We start from the raw sequence: 21102 nt of genomic DNA on the forward strand, positions 1-21102 counted from the left end.
ATTGAGCTGCATGAGCTGCTTGTATATTTTGAAGGTTAATCCTTTGTCAGTTGCTTTGTTTGCAAATATTTTCTCCCATTCTGAGGGCTGTCTTTTTGTCTTTTTTATGGTTTCCTTTACTGTGCAAAAGCTTTTAAGTTTCATTAGGTCCCATTTGTTTATTTTTGGTTTTATTTCCATTCCTCTAGGAAGTGGGTCAAAAAGGATCTTGTTGTGATTTATGTCAGAGTGTTCTGCCTGTTTTCCTCTAAGAGTTTCATAGTGTCTGGCCTTACATTTAGGTCTTTAGTCCATTTTGAGTTTATTTTTGTGTACGGTGTTAGGAAGTGTTCTAATTTCATTCTTTTACACGTAGCTGTGCAGTTTTCCCAGCACCACTAATTGAAGAGGCTGTCTTTTCTCCATTGTATACTCTTGCCTCCTTTATCAAAGGTAAGGTGACCATATGTGTGTGGGTTTATCTCTGGGCTTTCTGTCCTATTCCATTGATCTATATTTCTGTTTTTGTGCCAGTACCATACTGTCCTGATTACTGTAGCTTTGTAGTATAGTCTGAAGTCCGGGAGCCTGATTCCTCCAGCTACGTTTTTCTTTCTCAAGATTGCTTTGGCTATTCAGGGTCTTTTGTGTTTCCATACAAATTGTGCAATTTTTTGTTCTAGTTCTGTGAAAAATGCCATTGGTAGTTTGATTGGGATTGCACTGAATCTGTAGATTGCTTTGGGTAGTATAGTCATTTTCACATGGTGATTTTTCCCATCCAAGAACATAGTATATCTCTCCATCTGTTTGTATCATCTTTAATTTCTTTCATCAATTTCTTATAGTTTTCTGCATACAGGTCTTTTGTCTCCTTAGGTAGGTTTATTCCTAGGTATTTTATTCTTTTTGTTGCAGTGGTAAATGGGAGTGTTTCCTTAATTTCTCTTTCAGATTTTTCATCATTAGTGTATAGGAATGCAAGAGATTTCTGTGGCTTAATTTTGTATCCTACTACTCTACCAAATTCATTGATTAGCTCTAGTAGTTTTCTGGTAGCACCTTTAGGATTCTCTATGTGTAGTATCATGTCATCTGCAAACAGTGACAGTTTTACTTCTTCTTTCTGATTTGGATTCCTTTTATTTCTTTTTCTTCTCTGATTGCTGTGGCTAAAACTTCCAAAACTATGTTGAATAATAGTGGTGAGATTGAGCAAACTTGTCTTGTTCCTGATCTTAGAGGAAATAGTTTCAGTTTTTCAGATTGTGTCTTTCTTTTTTTTTTTTTTTTAACATCTTTATTGGAGTATAATTGCTTTATAATGGTGTGTAGATTTCTGCTTTATAACAAAGTGAATCAGTTATACATATACCTATGTTCCCATATCTCTTCCCTCTTGCACCTCCCTCCCTCCCACCCTCCCTATCCCACCCCTCTAGGTGGTCACAAAGCACCCAGCTGATCTCCCTGTGCTATGCGGCTGCTTCCCACTAGCTATCTGTTTTATGTTTGGTAGTGTATATATGTCCATGCCACTCTCACTTTGTCACAGCTTACCCTTCCCCCTCCCCATATCCTCAAGTCCATTCTCTAGTAGGTCTGTGTCTTTATTCCTGTCTTGCCCCTAGGTTCCTCATGCAGATTGGGTCTTTTTTAAATGAAAATATTACTGTGGCATAAACTAGACAGTTCAAGGTTTCAAAGCAGCTGGAGTTGAGTGTGAACCATCTTCCTGCTATAGTCTTTCAGATCCTAACCGAGTTTCCCATGGGCCCCTGCAATCCCGAGCTTCCCTCTGAGGTGAACTAGGCCCCGAGGCTGTTGAAAGGACCTTCGTTCACTGCAGCCTGTTGCTTTCACCTGCTCACCTGAGACCAGAATCTATTCAGGGGCCAGCCGGCCGGGTGCGTGCAGTCTGTGGGTGTATACGGTCCCCTGCCAGTGAGATTAGCAGAGAGATGCCCGGCTCATGACTCATTCCCGGGGTGTGCTCTGATTACAAGGAGTGAAAGAGTTTGCAGTTTGGGGAACAAGATAGCCTCAGAGAGAGAGCCCAATCGCACAATCTTACCCACTTTGAAGCAAAATTTAGGGACTTATGTGCACTTTCCTGGGGAGAAAAAAATACGTGGAATCCATCAGATACTCAAACAACGCCGCCCAAAAGATGAAGAATCGTTGCTTTAAAGCGGGATTTCTCAGCCTCGGCACTGCTGGCATTCAGTATTTTGCAGCATCCCTAAATGCAACCAAAAATGTCCCCAGACATTGTCAATATCCCCGGGGAGCCAATATTTTTTTTTAAATGGATTATTATGAGGATTAAGTGAGATCATATTTTTGATTTTTTATTTTTTAATTTTTTTTTTATTTATGTATTTATGGCTGTGTTGGGTCTTCTTTTCTGCGCGAGGGCTTTCTCTAGTTGTGGCAAGTGGGGGCCGCTCCTCATCGCGGTGCGCGGGCCTCTCACTATCGCGGCCTCTCCCGTTGCGGAGCACAGGCTCCAGATGCGCAGGCTCAGCAATTGTGGCTCACGGGGCCAGCCGCTCCGCGGCATGTGGGATCCTCCCAGACCAGGGCTCGAACCCGTGTGTCCTGCATTGGCAGGCGGACTCTCAACCACTGCGCCACCAGGGAAGCCCGGGGAGCCAATATTGAGAGCCTGCTTTATTAAAGGCTGGATGGGGGTGGAGGGGTGGACGTGGAGGGCAAAAGGGAAGTGAGAGCGAGAGAAATGGGGGGGGCAGTTAAATAAAGCCTCCTGAGCATCTGGGAACCCCTCCTCAACTCTCTGCTGGCCCGGCTGTGACTAGGCAGCACATGGAGGTCACCAGCAGTGCAGAGGTGTGTGACCTGCATTTGCTCCCCCAGGGGCCAGCGGGTGTGTGTGACTGAGCCGCTCCTGGGCAGCGTGGGCCACGAGCCCACACGGATGGGGCCCCTGTGTGCCGTGCGAGCCTTTCTCCCGAGTCAGGAGGTTTATTGTTGTGAAGACATCCCGTGATGACCAGTGGAAGACCGGCCTAGCTGAGGGCACAGTGGGGGGCGGTTCTTAGGGACACAGAACAGTGAGTGTCCTGGGGCTGCTGGAACCAATGACCACAAACTTGGGGGGGGGGGCTTGAAACAACACAAGTTGATTCCCTCCCAGTTCTGGAGGCCAGAAGTCCAAAGTCAAGGTGTCAGCAGGGCCGTGCTCCCTCCCAAGGCTCTAGGGGAGCATTCCTCTCGCCTCTTCCAGCTTCTGGGGGCTCCGCGTGTTCCTGGGCTTGTGGCCGCGTCCCTCCAACCTGTGCCTCGTCTTCACGTGGCCTCCTCCTCTGTACGTCTCTCCTCTTCTCATAAGGACACCAGTCATTCTGCTTAAGGCCCATCCTAATCCAGTATAACCTTATCTTAACTTGATGACATCTGCAAAGACCCCATTTCCCAATAAGGTCCCCTTCACAGATACGGGGAGTTAGGATGTGGACGTCTCTTTCGGGGGGCACCATTCACCGTGCTACAGAGCTGAGACTCTGCACAGGGGTGTTATCCCAGGAGTGGGGTGGCTCATGCAGGACCCCTAGAGGTACAGCAGTGGGTGGGGGAGGCATGGCTCGTGGTTGGAGGGCAGAGCAGGGGAGGTGGTCTGGGGGGGACAAAGCCTTGGCCTGGCTGCCTCGGTGCAGGGCCCGGGACGTGCACAGGAACCCCGTGGGGTCCTGCCAAGATGCAGGCTCTGACTCAGCAGGTCTGCGTGCTTTCACACTGTGCTTCTAACCTGCTCCCAAGGCATATGAGGCGGCCGACCCTGGACCATACTTGGAGGTGTGAGGACCGTGCAAGCCTGTTCCCCATGAGCCATCAGAAACATCCCAGGGAAGGGGCCCCCAACATCCACGCAAGCCCCTGATCCACTATTCAGTGCCCCAGAGGTAGCCCCAGACAGAGACCCCCGTACTGGGTACACTGGGCCAAGAACCGTGGAGAGGGAAGTGATGGGTCTGGAAGAAACCCGCTCATAACCCTCATTATAGGATGGGTAGAGATTGAGCCTGGCCAACAGGCTCTAACCATAGGTTCGCCACTGCTCCCACCCTCCCCCGGGGAACCGCAGTCTCAGAGGAACCCAGTGTGAACACTGCTTCCCTGCAAGAGAGGGACCCTGGGTGTCAAGTTAGGGTCTGGTGCCTGATCCAGAGGATGGCCCCCAAAGTCGGTTTCACACATGAGGGTCCAAGAGGGGTGTCCTGTCAAAGGCCCCCTGGGACAACACACGTGATAGGAAATAGGGAGGAAAAGGTCGTGGAGACAGGCGGCCCAGGCCTTCCTTCTCAAGGAGACCCTCCTCCCACCCTACCCCCCAACGGCAGTGGGGTCAGCGTCCAGGGTTCCCAGTAAACGGACAAGAGCAGCTTGTGGCCAACACGTTTCCTTGCAACTGAAATCCATCAGCATTTTTCAAGTCCAGCCTCAAAGCTGGGACATTATTTATGTCCATTGGCCATTGCCAAGAAGGCCACACACTAAAATGCCGGCTGTATGCTGGGGGTGACCGAGGCCCGCACTGCCCTGAAGTTGAACTTGACCCCGGCTTTGGCAGAATTGTTAAGGCCACGGACACGCGAACCCTGTAAAATCAGTTTGCTTTCATGCTGCTCTTCGGGGCTCCCCTCGTCGCCCTGGGGCTGGTGGGCTGTTGTTTCTCCGTGTTCCTACCCGAAGCTGGTGTGGGCCGTCGTGACATCTGTTTCCCATCTTTGTGGATGTTGCTTTTGAAAAGCAAGTGAGGAACTGACTGCAGGAGATTGGGTGCTGCTTCCGCACCAAACTTTGGGATGCACCGCCAGGTGGTGAGTATATCTGAGCTCCCAATGAGGCTCAGACTCCGCCTGGCCCCTGTGAGGGCCACGTGTGCAGGTCCAGACCCTGCTCAGCCACTTCCTGGCCGAGCAGCCTCAGGCAATGGCTTCCCCCCTCTGGACCTCAGTTTTCCCATCTGTAGAATGGAGGTGATGGCACTTCCTTCCTCCCGGAGGGGTGGTCATGGGACAGGCAGGGGGACGTGTTTCTTGCAGTTTCCAGCTGAGGTTTTGCAGGCATGAGTGGTTTCTGAGGCATCTCTGGGGCTTGGATAAGCATGGTGATGAGCACAGAGGAGCGGTCCCTCCTCGCAGGCTGGGCGTTGGGGTGGGGGTCCTTGACTTTGAGGAACCTGAGGTCTAACCCTGACATCCGCATGTATAAGGACAAAGGTGCAACAGACATTCTCAGGGACTTGTCAGTTTGGGAGCAAACCCCATCCCACCTGGTGTGGGCGCCCTAACCTGCCATGTGACACAGGGATCAGATCCCTTTACAGAGGGAAGGAACTGAGGCTCTGAGAGGCGGGGCAAGGAGACCAAGGGCACCGGGTCCAACAGGGGCAGGGCCAGCACTTGAACCTTGGTCCTGGCTCCCAGTGTCCTGAACCACGTGGTCTTCAGCCCCCCACTCCCATCCCCAGGCTTAGTGCCTCTGCCATGAGCCTCTCCTACAGTGGGATGTTAGGGGCCATTGTCTAGTCCTGAAGCTCTCATTTCTCCACAATTCCACCATTACGCATTCATTTCTTTGGCCCTAAAGATTTGATGTCTCTTGAGTCTTAAGTGCTGAGGCTTTTACACACCCCACCTGACTTCCTTTGGGCCTGTCTTGATTTTGTGGAAGCATACTTGCTATAAAGTAAATTCTGGACACTTTTTTAAAGTCATGTCTTTAAAGTTCCCCAAGGGCAGGTCTGCCCGGGTCCCAAGTAGTCGGGCTAAAATCTGTGCCACTCTGGCTGCAGTTCCGACATCCTCCTGTGTCTCTAGGTCCGTGGTGTGCCGGAGTCAGCTTTTTCTGGCTCATCAGGAATTCTGCCAACCGGGTGTTAACACTTTAGTAGCTTGAAATAGGCCACGGCAGGAGTATTTACACTGTGGAAATTGGCAAATGCTGCAGCTACAGATCAGGGTTGGTTTTTTCTTCCTGAGAGCAGGGGAGTTGTGGGGGGTTGCATACCTTACTGGCATCTCCTTACTGGCAACTCCCTGCTATACGCCCATGTGTCTCCCTTTCCTTGGAGAAGGCAAGTACCTTCAAACGTGTCTGTTGAATTTTCACTTCTCATTATGACACTTTTTATTTCTGCAAGTTCTGTTTGGTTCTCTTCCAAGTTGGCTGTGTCATTTTTTAATAGTTTCCTGTCCTTTGCAGAACCTTTCTGTCTTGAGGTTTATTTCTTTAAACAAGGTGAGCATAGTTGATTTATTATCCATCTAATCCTCTCAGAATCCCAAGGCTGAGGGGGTCACTTCTGCTGGTTCTCCTCCAGCTGTCTTCGATCCTGGTGGGCCTGGCGCGCTTGCCCACTGACCACCACCCTTATGTAGCCCATGATGGTGGTGGGGGGAGTTCCCCAAGCCCAGGAGGAAGATGTCCTTGTCCAGAAAGGCTTGCATTCGTCACATCTGAAGGCTTTATAGACAGAACCACCTTGAGTCAAGGTCACAGGCTGAGGTGCCCAGACCCACTGGGGCCGTGGCCTTTGGGACCAGGACTTCTCGGGGTGGTCCTCATCCCTTCCCTCTCCTGCTCAGCACCAGGACTGCCTTCCTTGTAATTCCCAGGGTTGGAGGAGGGAGCCCTTTCTGGGTCACCTGAAAGTGTCATCTCATGGGGGTCCGGCTCCATGGGGGAGGGTCTTCTGTTAGACTCCCCATTTGGGTGGGCCTGGGGCAGAAACCTCCGTCCCCGCTCCAGCCCAAGTGTCTGCATCGGTAGAAACCCCTTGGATGGCATGGTCTTGTTTGCTCCTCTGGGTCTTCTCAGGTCTTCAGCAACTTTAAGACGTGACATTTATTTTATTTATTTATTTTGTCCAGCATTTGGCGGCAGGCCATTGCGGGACCCTGACGCCTGGCCCTCCCCACGCCCACGCCATGGTGCGCGGCCCCGGCAGTTCTGTGGACTCCAACCTCCCCACACCATAGGGACCAGAGTCAGGACAGAACCCACGGCTCCGGGGCATCTGGCTCAGGGACCCGGCATCTCACAATTTCTTCCTGCAGGGGGGCTGCTGTCAGGCTGGGCACCAAGGTTTAAAACATCCCGTATGTGTTCTTGTCCAACCGGTCCCACGACCCCTTTCCCCAGTCCTGCCAGATATTTCCCTGGGAGGGACCCCACTGCTCACGTAAACAACGGAGCGTGTTTTCCCAGGGAGGCCAGCCCGGGCACTGGTCCTTGACCACCATCGAGAGAACTCGCCACGGACTCGGAAGAATATATTTTGGGTCTTTGCATGTGGCTGAGCAGTGCGCACAGAAATAAAATTGGGCTGTAACGGGAAAGAGGGGGTCTGCCTCATGGGGCCGTCCATGGTCACTTCTCCGTCATTTCATGGTGCCCCCGGGGCTTCCTGGAGCTGGGGAGGCGGCTTCAAGCTTCTTAGCCAAAGGAGTCCACGCAGGTGTGGTCTCACCAGCCTCAATGTCACAGAGAGAAGCCATAGCCCCAGCCACGGGGCTGGATGGAAGTGTTAGGAGCGTCAGGGACTCCCTCAGCTGTGAAGCAAGTCTTGTACTGCAAAGATTTGCAGATGAGCAAAAGGGGGTTCAGAGAGGTTGAGTCACTTGCTGGAGACAACACAGCAGCCCGCCAGGACTCGGACCCAGGCCGCCCAATCCATGGCGTCCCCCAGCGCCCACCCGACCTGCCCCTTGAGGGCAGCAGGAAGATCTGAGTTCCCCTTGCCCGAGCCCCCGGGCTGCCTCCTCTGATCCACGCTAGTCCACGAGTCCGTTCCCAAGCCCGCGCACTGAGTCCCCAGCCCTGGGCCATGGTGTCAGGCTCCAGGCTCCCTGCAGGTGTGCCTCACGCCAGCCAGCACACCTTGAGCCTTGCACATCTGGTCCCTGTGCCCGAGCACCCTGGTCCTGGAAGCAGCCTCAGGACCCAGCTCCTGGACCTGCTTCTTCAAAGCTTCCAGCCACTTTGTTAAGCTCCCTGCACTTAAGTATCGTGGGCCAAGTGGCAGCTCCAAAAGCTGTCCTCCTGGAACCTGCAAATGTGACCTTATTTGGAAGGGGGGTCTTGGCAGATGTAAGTAAGTTACTGATCTCTGCACCAGATCTTCCTGGGCTCGTGTGGACACTAAATCCAATGACAGGTGTCTTTGGAAGAGGAAAGAGAGGGAGTCTTGAAACACAGAGCCACATGGGGGAGAAGGCTTGTGCAGATGGGCACAGAGGGTGGGGTGATATGGCCACAAGCCCAGGAAGGCCTGGGGTCCCCGGCGGCTGGGTAAGGTGAGAGGGCCCCTCCCCTGGAGCCTCTGGAGAGAACGCGGCCCTGCCCACACCTTGATCACAGACTTCTGGCTCCAGAACTGGAAGGGAATGAATTTGTGTTGTTGAAGCTGCCCAGCCTGTGGCTATTGGCTGCAGCCTGCCCTGGACACTCACGGTGAACTTGCAGAGAGTGAATCTCTGGGCTCCAAGGTGAGGACAGTGGCAGGATCACCCTCACGGGCCTGTCGTGGGGTTAAATGAGTTACTACGCACAAATGCCCGAAGCAGAGACTGGCACGTAGTGAGCGCCCGGTGGGTCCCAGCCTCCTCCCTGCCCCGACCCCTGTCATCATCATTGTTAGGGGACTTCATCCGCTCGTTCAGTGGACACGTGGAGCATCTGCACTGCCCCGACATGGGCAGCAGGGCCAGTGAGCTGGGAGGCTCCAGACAGGACTTGTCTGCCTGCTGGGGCCACATAGACAAGGCCTGTGCGGTGACACTGAGGCCCCGGGGAGAGGCTCGCTCTTCTGGTTGTGGGGGGCATGGGGGCCTCTGCATCAGAGATGGAGAGATGAGCCGGAGCTCTCCCAGCAGGTGTGGCCCTTCTCTCGAGGTGAGGCAGGAGCCCCACGTGGAGCTCGGCATCTGGGAGGGTCCCCTTGCCCAGGCAGGGTGCAGGCAGAGCCGTCTGTGACTCTCCACGTGGATGACCAGGAGCCCCACGTCTCACTGGGGACCGAGGCTGGCGCTGGACAAGTGTGTTTGGACCATGGAGGATTTTTTCTTAAAAATTAGTCCCAAGTGACTTTGACTCGGTTGCTTTTTGCCAAAAACCTGCCGTGGTCCCATGAGCTGTGTATACTCTGAGGCTGGTGACGGGACCTGGGGCTCAGAGCCCAGCGCAGACCCGAGTCAGCCCCATACTGAGTCCCGAGTGCCGGCCACACCCCCACCCTGCCGTGGCCTGGCTCCCTTCTGCCAGGACCCCGGAATGGTGGAAAGGTGAAGTGGGACCTCAACCTGGGGGCCCAGCGTGGGCTCGAAGCCCCCGGGGGTCCCCTTGAGACGGCTGGTGGACTGAGGACCCCACTGCCATAGGGTGGCTCTGTCTGAGGGGAATGTTGTGTTTCTTTGCTTTTTGTTGCAATGGGGCACCCCAGTTATCTCGGGGTGATTGGGAAGTCTGCTGGTGTTACCTGCGTCTTAGATGGGGAAACGTGTTATCGCCGCATTGACGCTATTCACTCAATAAAGGGAATCTCTTAAACCCGAAAGGTAAGGGGAACAGAGAAAACCAGCAAAATAGAGAGCTGTTGGGATGTGTGTGGTCTCACCCACGATTAAGAGCATGTATGGCCTGCATGTGAACCCGGGTTCCCGCACCCGCCAGCTGCAAGATGCCAGGCCCTGACTTTCCACCCCCAACTTTATTGAGGAGTAATTGACAAATATAATTTAAAGTCTACACTGTGATGACTTGATGCACATAGACACCATGGAATGGTTACCCAGATCAAGGTAATTAACTCGCCCATCACCTCACACAGTTAACTCTGTGTGTGTGTGTGTGTGCGTGTGCGTGCGCACGTGCTGAGAACACTTTGATCTCTCAACACCTTTCAAGTATACGATACCATATTAGTAACTAGAGTCACCCTGCTGTTCATTAGGTCCTCAAAACTTAATCTTATAACTGAAAGCTGGTACCCTCTGACCTATCTCCCCATCCCCATCCCCCCACCCAGGCCCTGGCAAACACCATTCTACTCTACACCGTTTCTATGAAATCGGCATTTTTAAAATTCTACATATAAGTGATACCATGCAGTGCTTGTCTCTCTGACCCATTTCACGTAGCAGAATGTCCTCCAGGCTCATCCATGTTGTCACAAATGGCAGGGTTTCCTTCTTTTTTATGGGTGAATAATACTGCGCTGTATATGTCTACCACACTTTCTTGATCTGTTCATCCGTCCAAGGACACTTAGGTTGTTTCTGTATCTTGGCTGTCGTGAGTCATGCGGAGTGAACATGGAGGTGCAGATCCTGATGTCATTTCCTTGGGATAACTACCCAGAGGTGGGATGGCTGGATCACACGGTGGCTCTAGTTTTAATTTTCTGAGGAACCTAGGCGGTGACTTAATCTCTCAAGCCTCAGTGTTCCCCTCCGTGAAGGGGGGCAGTGGTCCTGCCTTTCCCATAGAGCTCGTTGGAGTCAGTTCTCGAAGCTCTTAGCTTGTGCAGTTCCCGGTGGGGCAGCACTCAGGGGCCCTCAGCTGCCCAGTCCTGTCATTCAGACACGCTGGACCAGAAATGACTTGTCCAAGTTCACAGCAGCTTAGTGGGGGAGGGGGGCTGGACTTGAATGCAGGGTTGCCTCGAGTCCTCTCACATTAGGATAAAGGCAGTGCTGACCCAGGGAACCCGGAGGGTGGCCAGGTCCAGACAGAGGTGTGTCCTGACCCCACAGAGATGCCCAGAGGGGACCATCTTCACCATCACCTCCTCATCTCTGCTTGGGCACCCCGGGGACACCGAGTACATCCACTCAGTCGAAGGGCCTGGGCTCTCAGTTGTGGAAGGTCTTCTGTGGCTCAGGCTGCTCTGGGGCCCCTCGGCTACCCCTCTGGGAACTTCCCAGGTGTTGTGGGATCTGGGACCTCCCTCCAGGCACCCTCCCGGCTGTTTATCATTCCCGTGGGACCCGGTGGGGGGAGCCCTCTCAGCCCCGCAGCTTTCTTCTGTCATCTGGAAGGAGGGGATTCTAGCAGTGCCTCAAAGCATCGTCAGAGGAGCCACGAGGTGACAGGGAGAAGCAGCTGCCCAGTAAACTGTAGTTGCCCCCGAAGGTGAAAACGGTTTTCAGCCCCAAACATCTGCCCACGCTGACCAAGGACCTCTCCCCTCTTTCTAGACGAAAATTCACGGGGTTGGATTTGTAAAAATCCACGCCCCCTGGAACGTGCTGTGCAGAGAGGCTGAGTTTTTGAAACTGAAGATGCCGACGAAGAAGGTGAGTTTTGACGTTCCCACTCCACAGGGGCCGTTTCAGGGCTGCCCGGCAGGAAAACGTCATCAGGAGGGTCTGAGTTGTTACGAAAGCCCAAGGGAGCTTCAGCCACCCCCGGGAGGGCGGGAGGGCTCCCGTGTCCTGCGGGCGGAGAGCATAACCCGCTCCCCCAGAGATGCCACAGGAGCCCGGGAACTTCTCATAGATACAAACACAGTGAAACTTCCCGCTCTGACCATTCGTACTTTCAGTATTTCAGCTCATTTATCAGACTCATTTTAATTCCATTTCCTCGCTTGCTGGGGTTTTTCTTCTTAATCTCTGACAACTTCAGGCTGGGAAACGGTCTGCCAGTGCGTCCAAGGAGCTTAGCAGGGCGTCGGGGTTTACTTTTGTCCTTGGGGAGGAAAGCAGAGGGGGACGAAGCTGTTCTCGGGAGCGAGTCAGCTCCCAGCTTCTCAAAGCCACCAGAATCCTTTGGATTACCTCTTTTTAAACAAAAGTGAAGTTGGGGGAAGTTCTCTGGCATGTACTAGAATTGCCCTTTTGGCTGGGATCTCCCGAAACTCTGAGCTTTCAGGCTCATCTAGAAACGCGGGCGTGGAGGGGACATCGTGGCCCATCCCCGCCCCCTGTTCCCAGGCCGGGCCGTCTCTGTGGCGGGGGGCTCGCTCCCTGCCCGTCTCAGCATAGATTCCCAGAGTCATGGCTCAGCAGATGACATGCGTGCCCCTGCCCTGACTCGCCCGCAGCTGTATCACATTAATGAGACCCGTGGCCTCCTGAAAAAGATCAACTCTGTGCTGCAGAAGATCACGGACCCCATCCAGCCCAAGGTGGCGGAGCACAGACCCCAGACCACAAAGAGGCTCTCCTATCCCTTCTCCCGGGAGAAGCAGCACCTGTAAGTGGGCCCCCCCACACCCGCTTGCCCCTTCCCGAGGGCCCCCCGCTGTGTGGTGATTCCACCCTGTGTTGGATGAGGTCCTCTGAGGCCAGAGGGAGTTCTCCAACCCCCAATGAAGTGGGGGATTTCAGCCCCTGAAGCATATTCGCATGAGAGCTTGTGGTTCTTGAGCACAGAAGAGGCCCTGGAAATAATTTCCAAGGTCATTATTAACTGAGGAATTCAGGGGACAGCAAGTCCTGTCCTGCTGGGTGACACTTGGGAAAACTAGCTTGAGCCCATGTGAGGGAAGGCCTGGGCCTGGGATTAAAGCCCCAAAGCAGCAGTCTGGGTACCCTCCCCCTGCCCTGCTCGGTCCCTCTTGGGATGTGTCCCGAGGAGTCGGATCTGGTTAGCTGCACCCCCTGAAGGCTGCCGAGCTCTGGGAGCCCAGAACCGAATAGCAGCCCCAGCTGGAGTCCTGAGGCCCTAGAGAGTCAAAGCCAGTGCGGTTGCCTGGCGGGGCTGCACCTATTCTGGAACCTTCCCTCCTCCCCCGCTCCTGAGAGGCAATGGGGCGTAGCCACCTGGGTCAGCGGCAGCTGCAAGGCCTCCGTGGGGCCTCACTGGGCAGAGCTGGAGCGAGGGCAGGGGTGGGAATAGAAAGCTTGGAGTCTGGGAATCCTGTGGGGCTAGGATGACGAGCTCTAGGGGGTGGGAGGCTCCTGGACACCACTGGTCCCACGAGACATGAAGAGCCTCCGCTCAGAACTGGGGCTTCCGCCCTGGCCAGGGCATTAGTCACAGGGCCGGGGCCACATGCTTCACTCGCTGGTTCCCGATCCTCCTGGGGATAAAACATAAGAGAGAAGGAAGTGGCTCCGGCCCAACTCCTCCCACCAGCGCCAGGACCCGGGCCCCCGCGCATTAGAGGGAGACGCCCTCTTTCCATGACCCCCAGGGCCCTGGCCACCTCCCTTGGCACCCCCTGCCTTGCCAGGCTTGGCTCACCTCCAGGCTCTGGGCCACCCCCAACCCCGAGTTGCCCTCCCCGGCTGTACGCTGAGTGTGTTGGGAATCAAGTAATGTGTTCCAGAGACATCCCTCTGCCCTCAGGAAGCCTTAGGAAATCTCTGTGTGGCCCAAGACCTCAGGACGGAAACAATTTGGAAATTATAGGGAGACTGTCTTAAATAGTAAAGTGTCGGATGATGGGATCACCCCAGGAGTGCTGCAGCAGAGACTAAAATTTGCCCCCGAGGGTGTCATTGGAAGGAAAAGGGATCCTTGGCGAGGGAGGTCTGACCACAGTTGCCCTGGGGTCACTTCCCACCCACGGGGGTCTCCCAGCCTCCCCAAGGGGTGAGGGGATGAACAGCCTCTTCCAAATGCCCAGGGTCGGGTCACACCCGGCGTGCGTGCAGACAGAGCTTTGTCAATTTCACGGTCACCGCTCATGGGGGTAGTGTGGTCCCCCAAGGCCTCGGAAACTGGGAGCGCTGACTCCAGTGAGCTGCGTCTCTTTTTGTTCCCAAAATTTCAACAGATTTGACCTGTCTGACAAGGATTCCTTTTTCGACAGCAAAACCCGGAGCACGATAGTAAGTATCGCTCACTCATGGGAATCCATAGCTCCTCAGCAAGGTAGCCCCCGGGGAAACGGGATGATAATTTCATTTCAGCCAAGCTCCTCTGGGTGGAAGGGGCTCTAATTGTCTGTGACAGAAATAATTAGAATAATAAAACCAGCGGGCTGCGAGGGGCCCAGGGGATGGCCGGGGTGGAGTAGCAGGGACGAAGCAGAGGGACTCCAGACCCGCTGGGTTATTTCAAAATGTTCCCGCATCTCTGCAGCTCCCAGCACGCCTCTCCAGCCTCCGTGCCACTTGCCCTTAGTGGAATCTGTACGTCCCTGTCTCTCTGGAGGTTTGTGAGCAGGCAGGCCTGACAGGAGGGATGGGGTGGTGTAGGCAAAGGGACGAGGGTTTGGGTCGATTTCCAGAGCTTTGCCAGACGAGCAAACTGTGGCTTGAAATCTGACCAGGCCGCCCTGCCCTACTCCAGGTATTGGTTTAATGTTTATCCATCGGCCTCCAAGTTGTCCACCAGCCAAGCTGGGCTGTGCACGGCTCAGGACCCAACTTCTGTCTAAACAAGTATTAACCTCGTAGCCAAGCTGCTGCTTCTCTCTCTTCCTGGCCCAGAAAGCCCAGCCTGGCGAGGAGAGGGGCAGGGCTGGCAGGAGGCGGCCGCTTGACCTTGAGCAGATAACTGCCCCTCACAGCCACATCCTGAGACTGGCAGGCACCCAGGCACAGGACAGTGAGTGGTGTAGGCCGCCTTGGCGTGGGGGGCCCAGGCCACTGCCTGGACAGACAGAGCCCGGTCCCATCAACCCTGTGTCCCCTCCCAGCCTAGCGACTCGCAAACGGGACAAGGTGGCGTCCTGCTCAAAGGGCAGCCGTGCGCCCACACCAAGGGTAACCTGGATGCAGCGCCGGGAACACAGCCACTGCTGTGCTTTTTATTATTGACCATGTTCTGATGAAATTAGCAATTACATCTCATAATTTATAATAAACAATGAGGAACTCGTTTATGCAAAAATGTCAGCAGCCGGTGTAGCTTGGGGCTGACATGTGGTCCAGGAGAGGTAAGTTCTCCCTCTTGGACACAGACCGCTCAGGAGAACCAGATGCAGTTGAACCTGAACGGTTTCACTTTTTCTCTGTCATTTTGGGATGGGAGAGAATTGGAATGGCCAGCTGGGGGAACTGAGGCACGTGCTGTGTTTCCATACGTATGTGCACCCCAGTTTTTACATTATCTGGAGCCACCAGGATGCTCCTGGAAGCACAGGGCAGGGTGCAGATTCGTAAATTCATTCTCTTTTTTTTTTTACTTTTTTTACTTTATTGTTTTATTTTATTTTATTTTTTGGGCCACACCATGTGGCTTGCAGGATCTTAGTTCCCTGACCAGGGATCGAACCCGGGCCCCTGGCAGTGGAAGCGTGGAGTCCTAACCCCTGGACTGCCAGGGAAGTCCCCGTAAATTCACTCTTGCTGTCGGGGTGGTGGCCTGGGGTTGGGGTCATATGTGAATGGAAGCTCTAGGCCCCGTCTCGTGGAGAATCCACTTTAAAACTGAGCTCAGACCGTGATCCCCAAGTCACAGAAGGCAATTCTGTCCGAGCCAGTAAGTGTTAGCTGAATGATCCATGACTCCAATTACCTCTCGCGTGGGGGGCATTCTCTCCCAGAGACCCTGAAGGCCTGTTTGTAAACACCAACGCTCCAGAGAAACTCTTTGGTGACTCAAAACTTTGCCCTCGGTTAGTTGGACCCCGTGGTCTTGAGACCCAGCGTCCTTCTAGACAAAGATATAACAGTCCCTCCTGTCTCCTTCCCTGTGCTGCTAGGATATCGGGGCCTCCCAGTGTGCAGATGGGTAGGAGTCGGGATCAGCAAGGAACAATGGGGAAGGGCCTGGGGTGCTGGTCTTAGGACTTGGATTTTCAGCCTGTAGGCACTAGGGAGCCATAGATGGTTGTGGAGCAAGGTCCTAGAAAGATCACTGCCAGTGGCCAGTTGTGGAAGGGCAGATGGAGGGGGGATGTGGGATCACAGGGGTGGTTGTGAAGGGGGGCTGTGGCTGCACATGGAAGGGAGGAGGGGGTTATGGGAGAATCAGCAAGGTCGGGATGAGGCCACCGATTAGATTCAAGAGGTGCCAGGGAGAGAGCCAGCTAACTGGGTCATTCATTCATTCATTCATTCATTCATCAGTCAGTTACCGAGCACCTGGTGTCTGCCCAAGATGGGCGGGAGGCGAGGGAGGCAACAGGCACATGGCAGGGGTGAAGTAATCCGGGACAAGAGAGCAGAGTTAGGGAACTCCCTGGCGGTCCAGTGGTTAGGGCTGGGCACTTTCACCGCCAGGGCCCATGTTCATCCCTGGTCGAGGAACTGAGATCCTTCAAGCCGAGTGGGGTGGCCAAAAAAAGAGAGAGAGAGAGCAAAGTTAGAAGGCAGAGCAACAGGGATGGTGGCTGCTCGGTGACCCGTTTGTTAAGGTGGCTCTGTAGCCATTTAGCTCTCGGGGAGAAGCACTTCTGGCAAAAGAAACAGCCATGGTGAAGGCCCTGTGGCCTCAGGAGAGGGTTGGCGAGTGAGGGGGGGCAGCCAGGAGGCCGGGTTGCTGGGACAGGGCTGGGCGGACAGAGAGGAGGAGAGAAGGTCAGATGGCCCAGGGCCTGGGGGGCACTGGAGGGTGAGACCTCGGGGGGGTCTCGGGGGGTTGGAGTGCTCTGACCCACGCGTCTATGGCACAGGGCCGATTCTTTTCACCCCATTTTGTGGATGGGGAAACTGAGGCACGGGGCACGAAGTAGTTAGCCCAAGACCACACGGCTACAAGGACGCAGACCCAGGCAGGCAGACCCCCAAGCCGGGGCTCCTGAGGCGGCAAAGTGAAATGTTTTGTTCGTAAAAGGGGCACAGGTTTCTAGAACATTCAGGGCCACACCCGAGAGTGGTCCTATCAGCGGAGTCCTCATGCCTCTGAATTCCAACTCACCTCTCAGCCAAAAGGGGCAGAAACCCACCACCAGAGTGCACAGGACCCCCGTACTCCTGAGCCCAAGCACAGTGTGGGCCCTTCGAGGTGACCTTCTCCCCAAGAATGCAAATCCTGACCCCATCCTTGGGGGATACAGGAGGCTGGCACTGTTAACGGTCACCACCTCCCTTCCCAGTGACCCGTGATGGAGTAGCTCTGGTCCCCCCTTGTCTCCACAACAGGTCTACGAAATCCTGAAGAGAACAACGTGTACCAAAGCCAAGTACAGCATGGGTAAGGGCGTGCTTGGGGCTTGAGCTCAGCGCTCATCTCGCTGTGTAATCTTGCCTCTCCATCTTCTCCGTGGGAGGCGGGTGGCCGGGCTGGGGTTTTTTAGAGGGTTTTGATTTAAGCCTGGTGTAACAGTCTCAGGCAGGAGGGCCGTTCCAGGACCAAGGGGCGGTTTTACAGCCCTTTTAAGCACCAAAGGATCCTCCTCTCTGGCTTGAGGCATCTGGTGGCCTGTGGAGCCTCTCAATGCAGAGGCGGTAAATCCTGGCTGCTGGAAACTGGAGGGTGACCAAGGGGTCCTGACCCTCTCTTGACCTTCACAGTCCAGGGGGAGGTAGTTAGGGTTCCAGCCGGGGCAGCAGCCTGATGCAGCAGCCAGACACGCACACAGCCTAGAAGGTGCCCCACCCAGGCTGTGGCCTTGCTGGAAGGGGTGCCCCTCGATGTGTGCCCTTAGGCGGAACCTGCCACAAAACCGGCCCCGCTGGGCTCCTCGGGTACCGGTTTACAGAACACCTCAACCACAGGTGCAAAACCTTCTCGATTAAAGCGTGCAGAGGGAACCATCCCCCCACCCCGCCCCCTGCCATGCAGGTCTCTTGCCCACCGCTGCAGGCTGAGTTTGCTAAAGCAAAATGTTTCAGGGCAAAGTGATGCCTTTTCCCAGTCTTTCCCCCCTTCCTGTTGAGCCGCTTTATGCCCCGCTGAGAGCGGAGCTCACGGCACAATCCTTCATGCTCTGGAAGCATCTGAAGCTCCAAGCCTGTGGTTCGAGGGCGCAGGGCAGGGCTGGTAAGAGCCTATGTATCGGGAGAGACGCCCTGCCTATTGGCTTCCTGGGAGGGAAGGAAGCAAAGAACAGGAGGAGGACTCAGATGCTCGCAGCTGAAGTCTGGGGCAGGCCCAGGATGCAGTGGGCGGGGGGCAGGGGGGATGACACCTCCAGGCTCAGACAGGCTGCCTAGGGTGGCCAGTGGTCAGTCACGGGCCCGCCCTTTGGGCCTGAAATCTCTAAGCCCGTGTACTAAGTCGTGGTGGGAGACACACATTCAGGAGTCGAGAGGAGGCCAGGAAAACTGTCCCCAGTGGAGCAAGGTCCTCCAGGGGGGCCCCGGCCACCAGAGGTGGGGAGAAGCATGGGTCTAGTCCCAGCGATGCATCTCAGAACTCAGTCTCCCTTTAGCGTCCCTGTAGGATCCCTTCTGGTGGAGACTCGTGTGGTTGCTGTGAAGGTTTGCAGGGAGTCCAGGGTCTGGCGCTTCTCAGCTAGAGCTGATCCCCACCCCGGGCCACGCTGTGTGTCCTGGCCAGTTCCCTGGCAGCACTGGTTCCCAGTGCCCGTGACGAAGCAGAGAGATGGAGGGGCCTTCTCTGCACCCCATTTCACACTGGCTTTGTCTGAGGGTCCTAGGACCTCCAGATTCATTGATGGGTTCGGTCACCCACCAGCCTCTGTGCCAGGAAGGTCCCTACCCTCAGGGAGTTTCCATTCTGGAGGATGGAAACAGATGAGAAATGACAAGGTAAACCAGAAGATAATCCTGCAGGTTGGGGATGGGGAGTGATGGGGGATGTAGAACCAGCGATCAAAGGTCTTTCTGATGAGGTGACCGTGGAGGGGTGAGGCTTCCGGGTAGAGGAGCACCTGAGGCAGCACGGTGTTGAGAGCATTCTAGGGGCAGTGGGGGGGCCGGTGAACCTGGATCCGGCCCCTTGTTCATTTTTTACCGCAGCTGAACTTTCCACTCGTGGGGGTTTGGCCACGTGCTCCCACCTGGCTCCGGTTTGGATTTCTAAGTGTCCCTAGGTGCCCTGACCATTCCAGATCACTAGCTGAGGAGATGGTCTATTTTTAAGTGGATTTCAGGGAGTGCCTTTCCCCCCAGTGTCACAGCAGAGTAGTCAAGAGTGGGCTGGCCAGGCCACTGAAAAATCTGACCCCCTTACCACCTAGAAAGCCTCTTCATCCAGGCAGAGGGTTCTGTGACCAGCAAAGGGCTTCGTGGAAACTCCTGGGCAGCGCTGGCCCCCAAAGATGTGTGCGAAGCAAGATCAGGTCTCTGGGAAGCCCCAGACCCATGCGCGGCCGAGCTCTGTCTTACCCCCTCACGACGCTGTCTTCTGGGGCTGGGTGCCCAAGCCCACACCTCTGGATTCTAGGAGGTGCAGGTGTGGTTATTTTTATCCTGCCCCCAGCGCGGGGCTTCAGGCAGCAAACAAGGGGCCCGGCCATCGCTCCCCTGCCCCCAGGAGTGCTGGACTGTGCGTGAGCGCTTTGCCCCCCAAATGCAGCTTTGATCCTTTCAGGCCCTTTTGCATGTAACTAATAGCCGGATGTATAAACAGGGCAAGGAGAGGGAAGAAAGAAGGACTCTGCCCTTTTAAGTAAAAGGCGAAAATGTGGTAAATACGGTAAGTGCCTCTGCCCCCGCGTGGGGCACGCAGGCCTCCTCTTTGGCTTTTCCAATCAACCTAAAATCTAATTCCAAATTGTATGTGTGTTTTCTGACACCATCAATTTTTCCATCCATATTTTTCTCATGATTCAGCTTTTCTAACCACTTACAATCCCCTTCCTCACCTGCAGGTTTGCCCTCCAGCAGGCGGGGGTAGCTGGTGAATCGCAGGTTTGGGGGTACCTCCTTCCTCCCAGATGTAACTTCCTCTTGGGGTTTCCTCTGTGTCTTCCTAATTCTGCCAATAGAGCATGTTTTTATCATCTCCTAGTCAAACCTGGGGAGGAAACTCCAGAAAGGTGGTCGGGCTCTGTGCAACCAGGTGTGGCTCGCTTTGAGAAAATTCTCGGTGATTGAGACAGCCCTGGGACCGCTCTGATTGAACACGGAGCCGACGGGCCTGGTCCGTAATCCTCTCTCTGCCTTTGTTTTCAAGGCATCACGAGCCTACTGGCCAACGGCGTTTACTCGGCAGCCTACCCACTGCACGATGTAAGTAACCTTGACAAACATAGCTCATCTCTGCACGTCATTTGATTCTCCAAACCCCGAGGGCCACACGCCCCAGGGAGCTCTTGTTATCCTGTGGTTGGGGCTTCCTGCTTTGGCGCTCCTGTAAATGTCAGCCGCTCAGGGCCCTTCCTGGTTCCCCAGGTGGGGACCAGAATCACACACAGAGCCATCTATTCTTAGCAAATCATTCCACCAAGACAGGGGCACTTGGGGCAGAAACTCTGCAGGGCCATATCTGAACTTCACGGCCAGCTGGTCCACAAGAACTTTCCCTGGCTCAGCCTCCCCTACCCCACCCTTCCCGAGCTCTGGCAGAATGACCAGTGAGCTCTGTTTTGTATCTGTTTCTGCAGAGCAAGTGGCCAGTTTCCTGAGCCGAATCTCCAAATCCCACTGGTATCCCCCTGACAAATATAGCCTGTGGCCACGGCCGCGTGGTCTTGGCTTGGGATAGAGAGAGAGAAGATTCTCTTCTTATTGTCTCTATGGAAACAAGGACTAGAGTTCAACAGAGCACTGGGGATGGGCCATGGGGCCTGAGCAGTGTGGGAACTCCAGACAGAGGATCTCTGGAACTTTCCAAATGTGTGTTACTGCAAAGGCTAGGGGAGAGAGAGGACAGGCATGGGGGCCCGGGGACCCAGATTCTAGTCCTGGCCGCTCACTCCTCTGTGACCTTGAGCAGAGGCAGCCCCTGTCCTCTCTGAGCCCCAGTGCCCCCATCTGCAAGTCAGAAATAATACCTGCCCTGTCCAGTTGCCAGGGCTGCAAAGGGTGTTAGCAGGAATTCAGAAACAGAAGGGCTTTCAGTAAGACATTGGACGAATGGGGGGTGGGGCCGGATAGCAAAGGGCTGTCCACCCGGACCGTGGACTCAGAGGGAAAGCTGCTCAGCCGACCTGCCGCCGTCCCCCGTCACTCAGTGTGAGGATCTGGGCTCAACTGAGCCCGTTTTCCCACCTCTGTGCCTCCGTTCATGCTGTTCCTTCTGCCTGCAGTGCTCTTCCCTCCTCCTCTGCCTGGACAGCCCCTCCCCAGGGCAAACAAAACATCCCCATGGAGCCTTCCTTTCCCCGCCCCCCCCGGCACGGTTGAGTCT

At 54.8% G+C, this 21102-nt stretch overlaps 1 protein-coding gene across 1 annotated transcript in view; it reads left to right on the top strand.

Annotated features, from left to right (window-relative positions):
- Positions 1-21102, top strand: part of ANO1 (anoctamin 1) — a 167777-nt gene that overhangs the window by 88218 nt on the left and 58457 nt on the right. Inside the window, exons 4-9 of the mRNA XM_081239285.1 lie at positions 11202-11300; positions 12050-12201; positions 13730-13784; positions 16986-17037; positions 19381-19446; positions 19927-19982. Of these exons, the coding sequence (XP_081095411.1) occupies positions 11202-11300; positions 12050-12201; positions 13730-13784; positions 16986-17037; positions 19381-19446; positions 19927-19982 (480 nt within the window). The remainder of the gene's footprint in view (positions 1-11201; positions 11301-12049; positions 12202-13729; positions 13785-16985; positions 17038-19380; positions 19447-19926; positions 19983-21102) is intronic.

Source organism: Mesoplodon bidens, assembly GCF_964165515.1.
Source record: "Mesoplodon bidens genome assembly, chromosome: 7".
Taxonomy (NCBI): Eukaryota; Metazoa; Chordata; class Mammalia; order Artiodactyla; family Ziphiidae; genus Mesoplodon; species Mesoplodon bidens.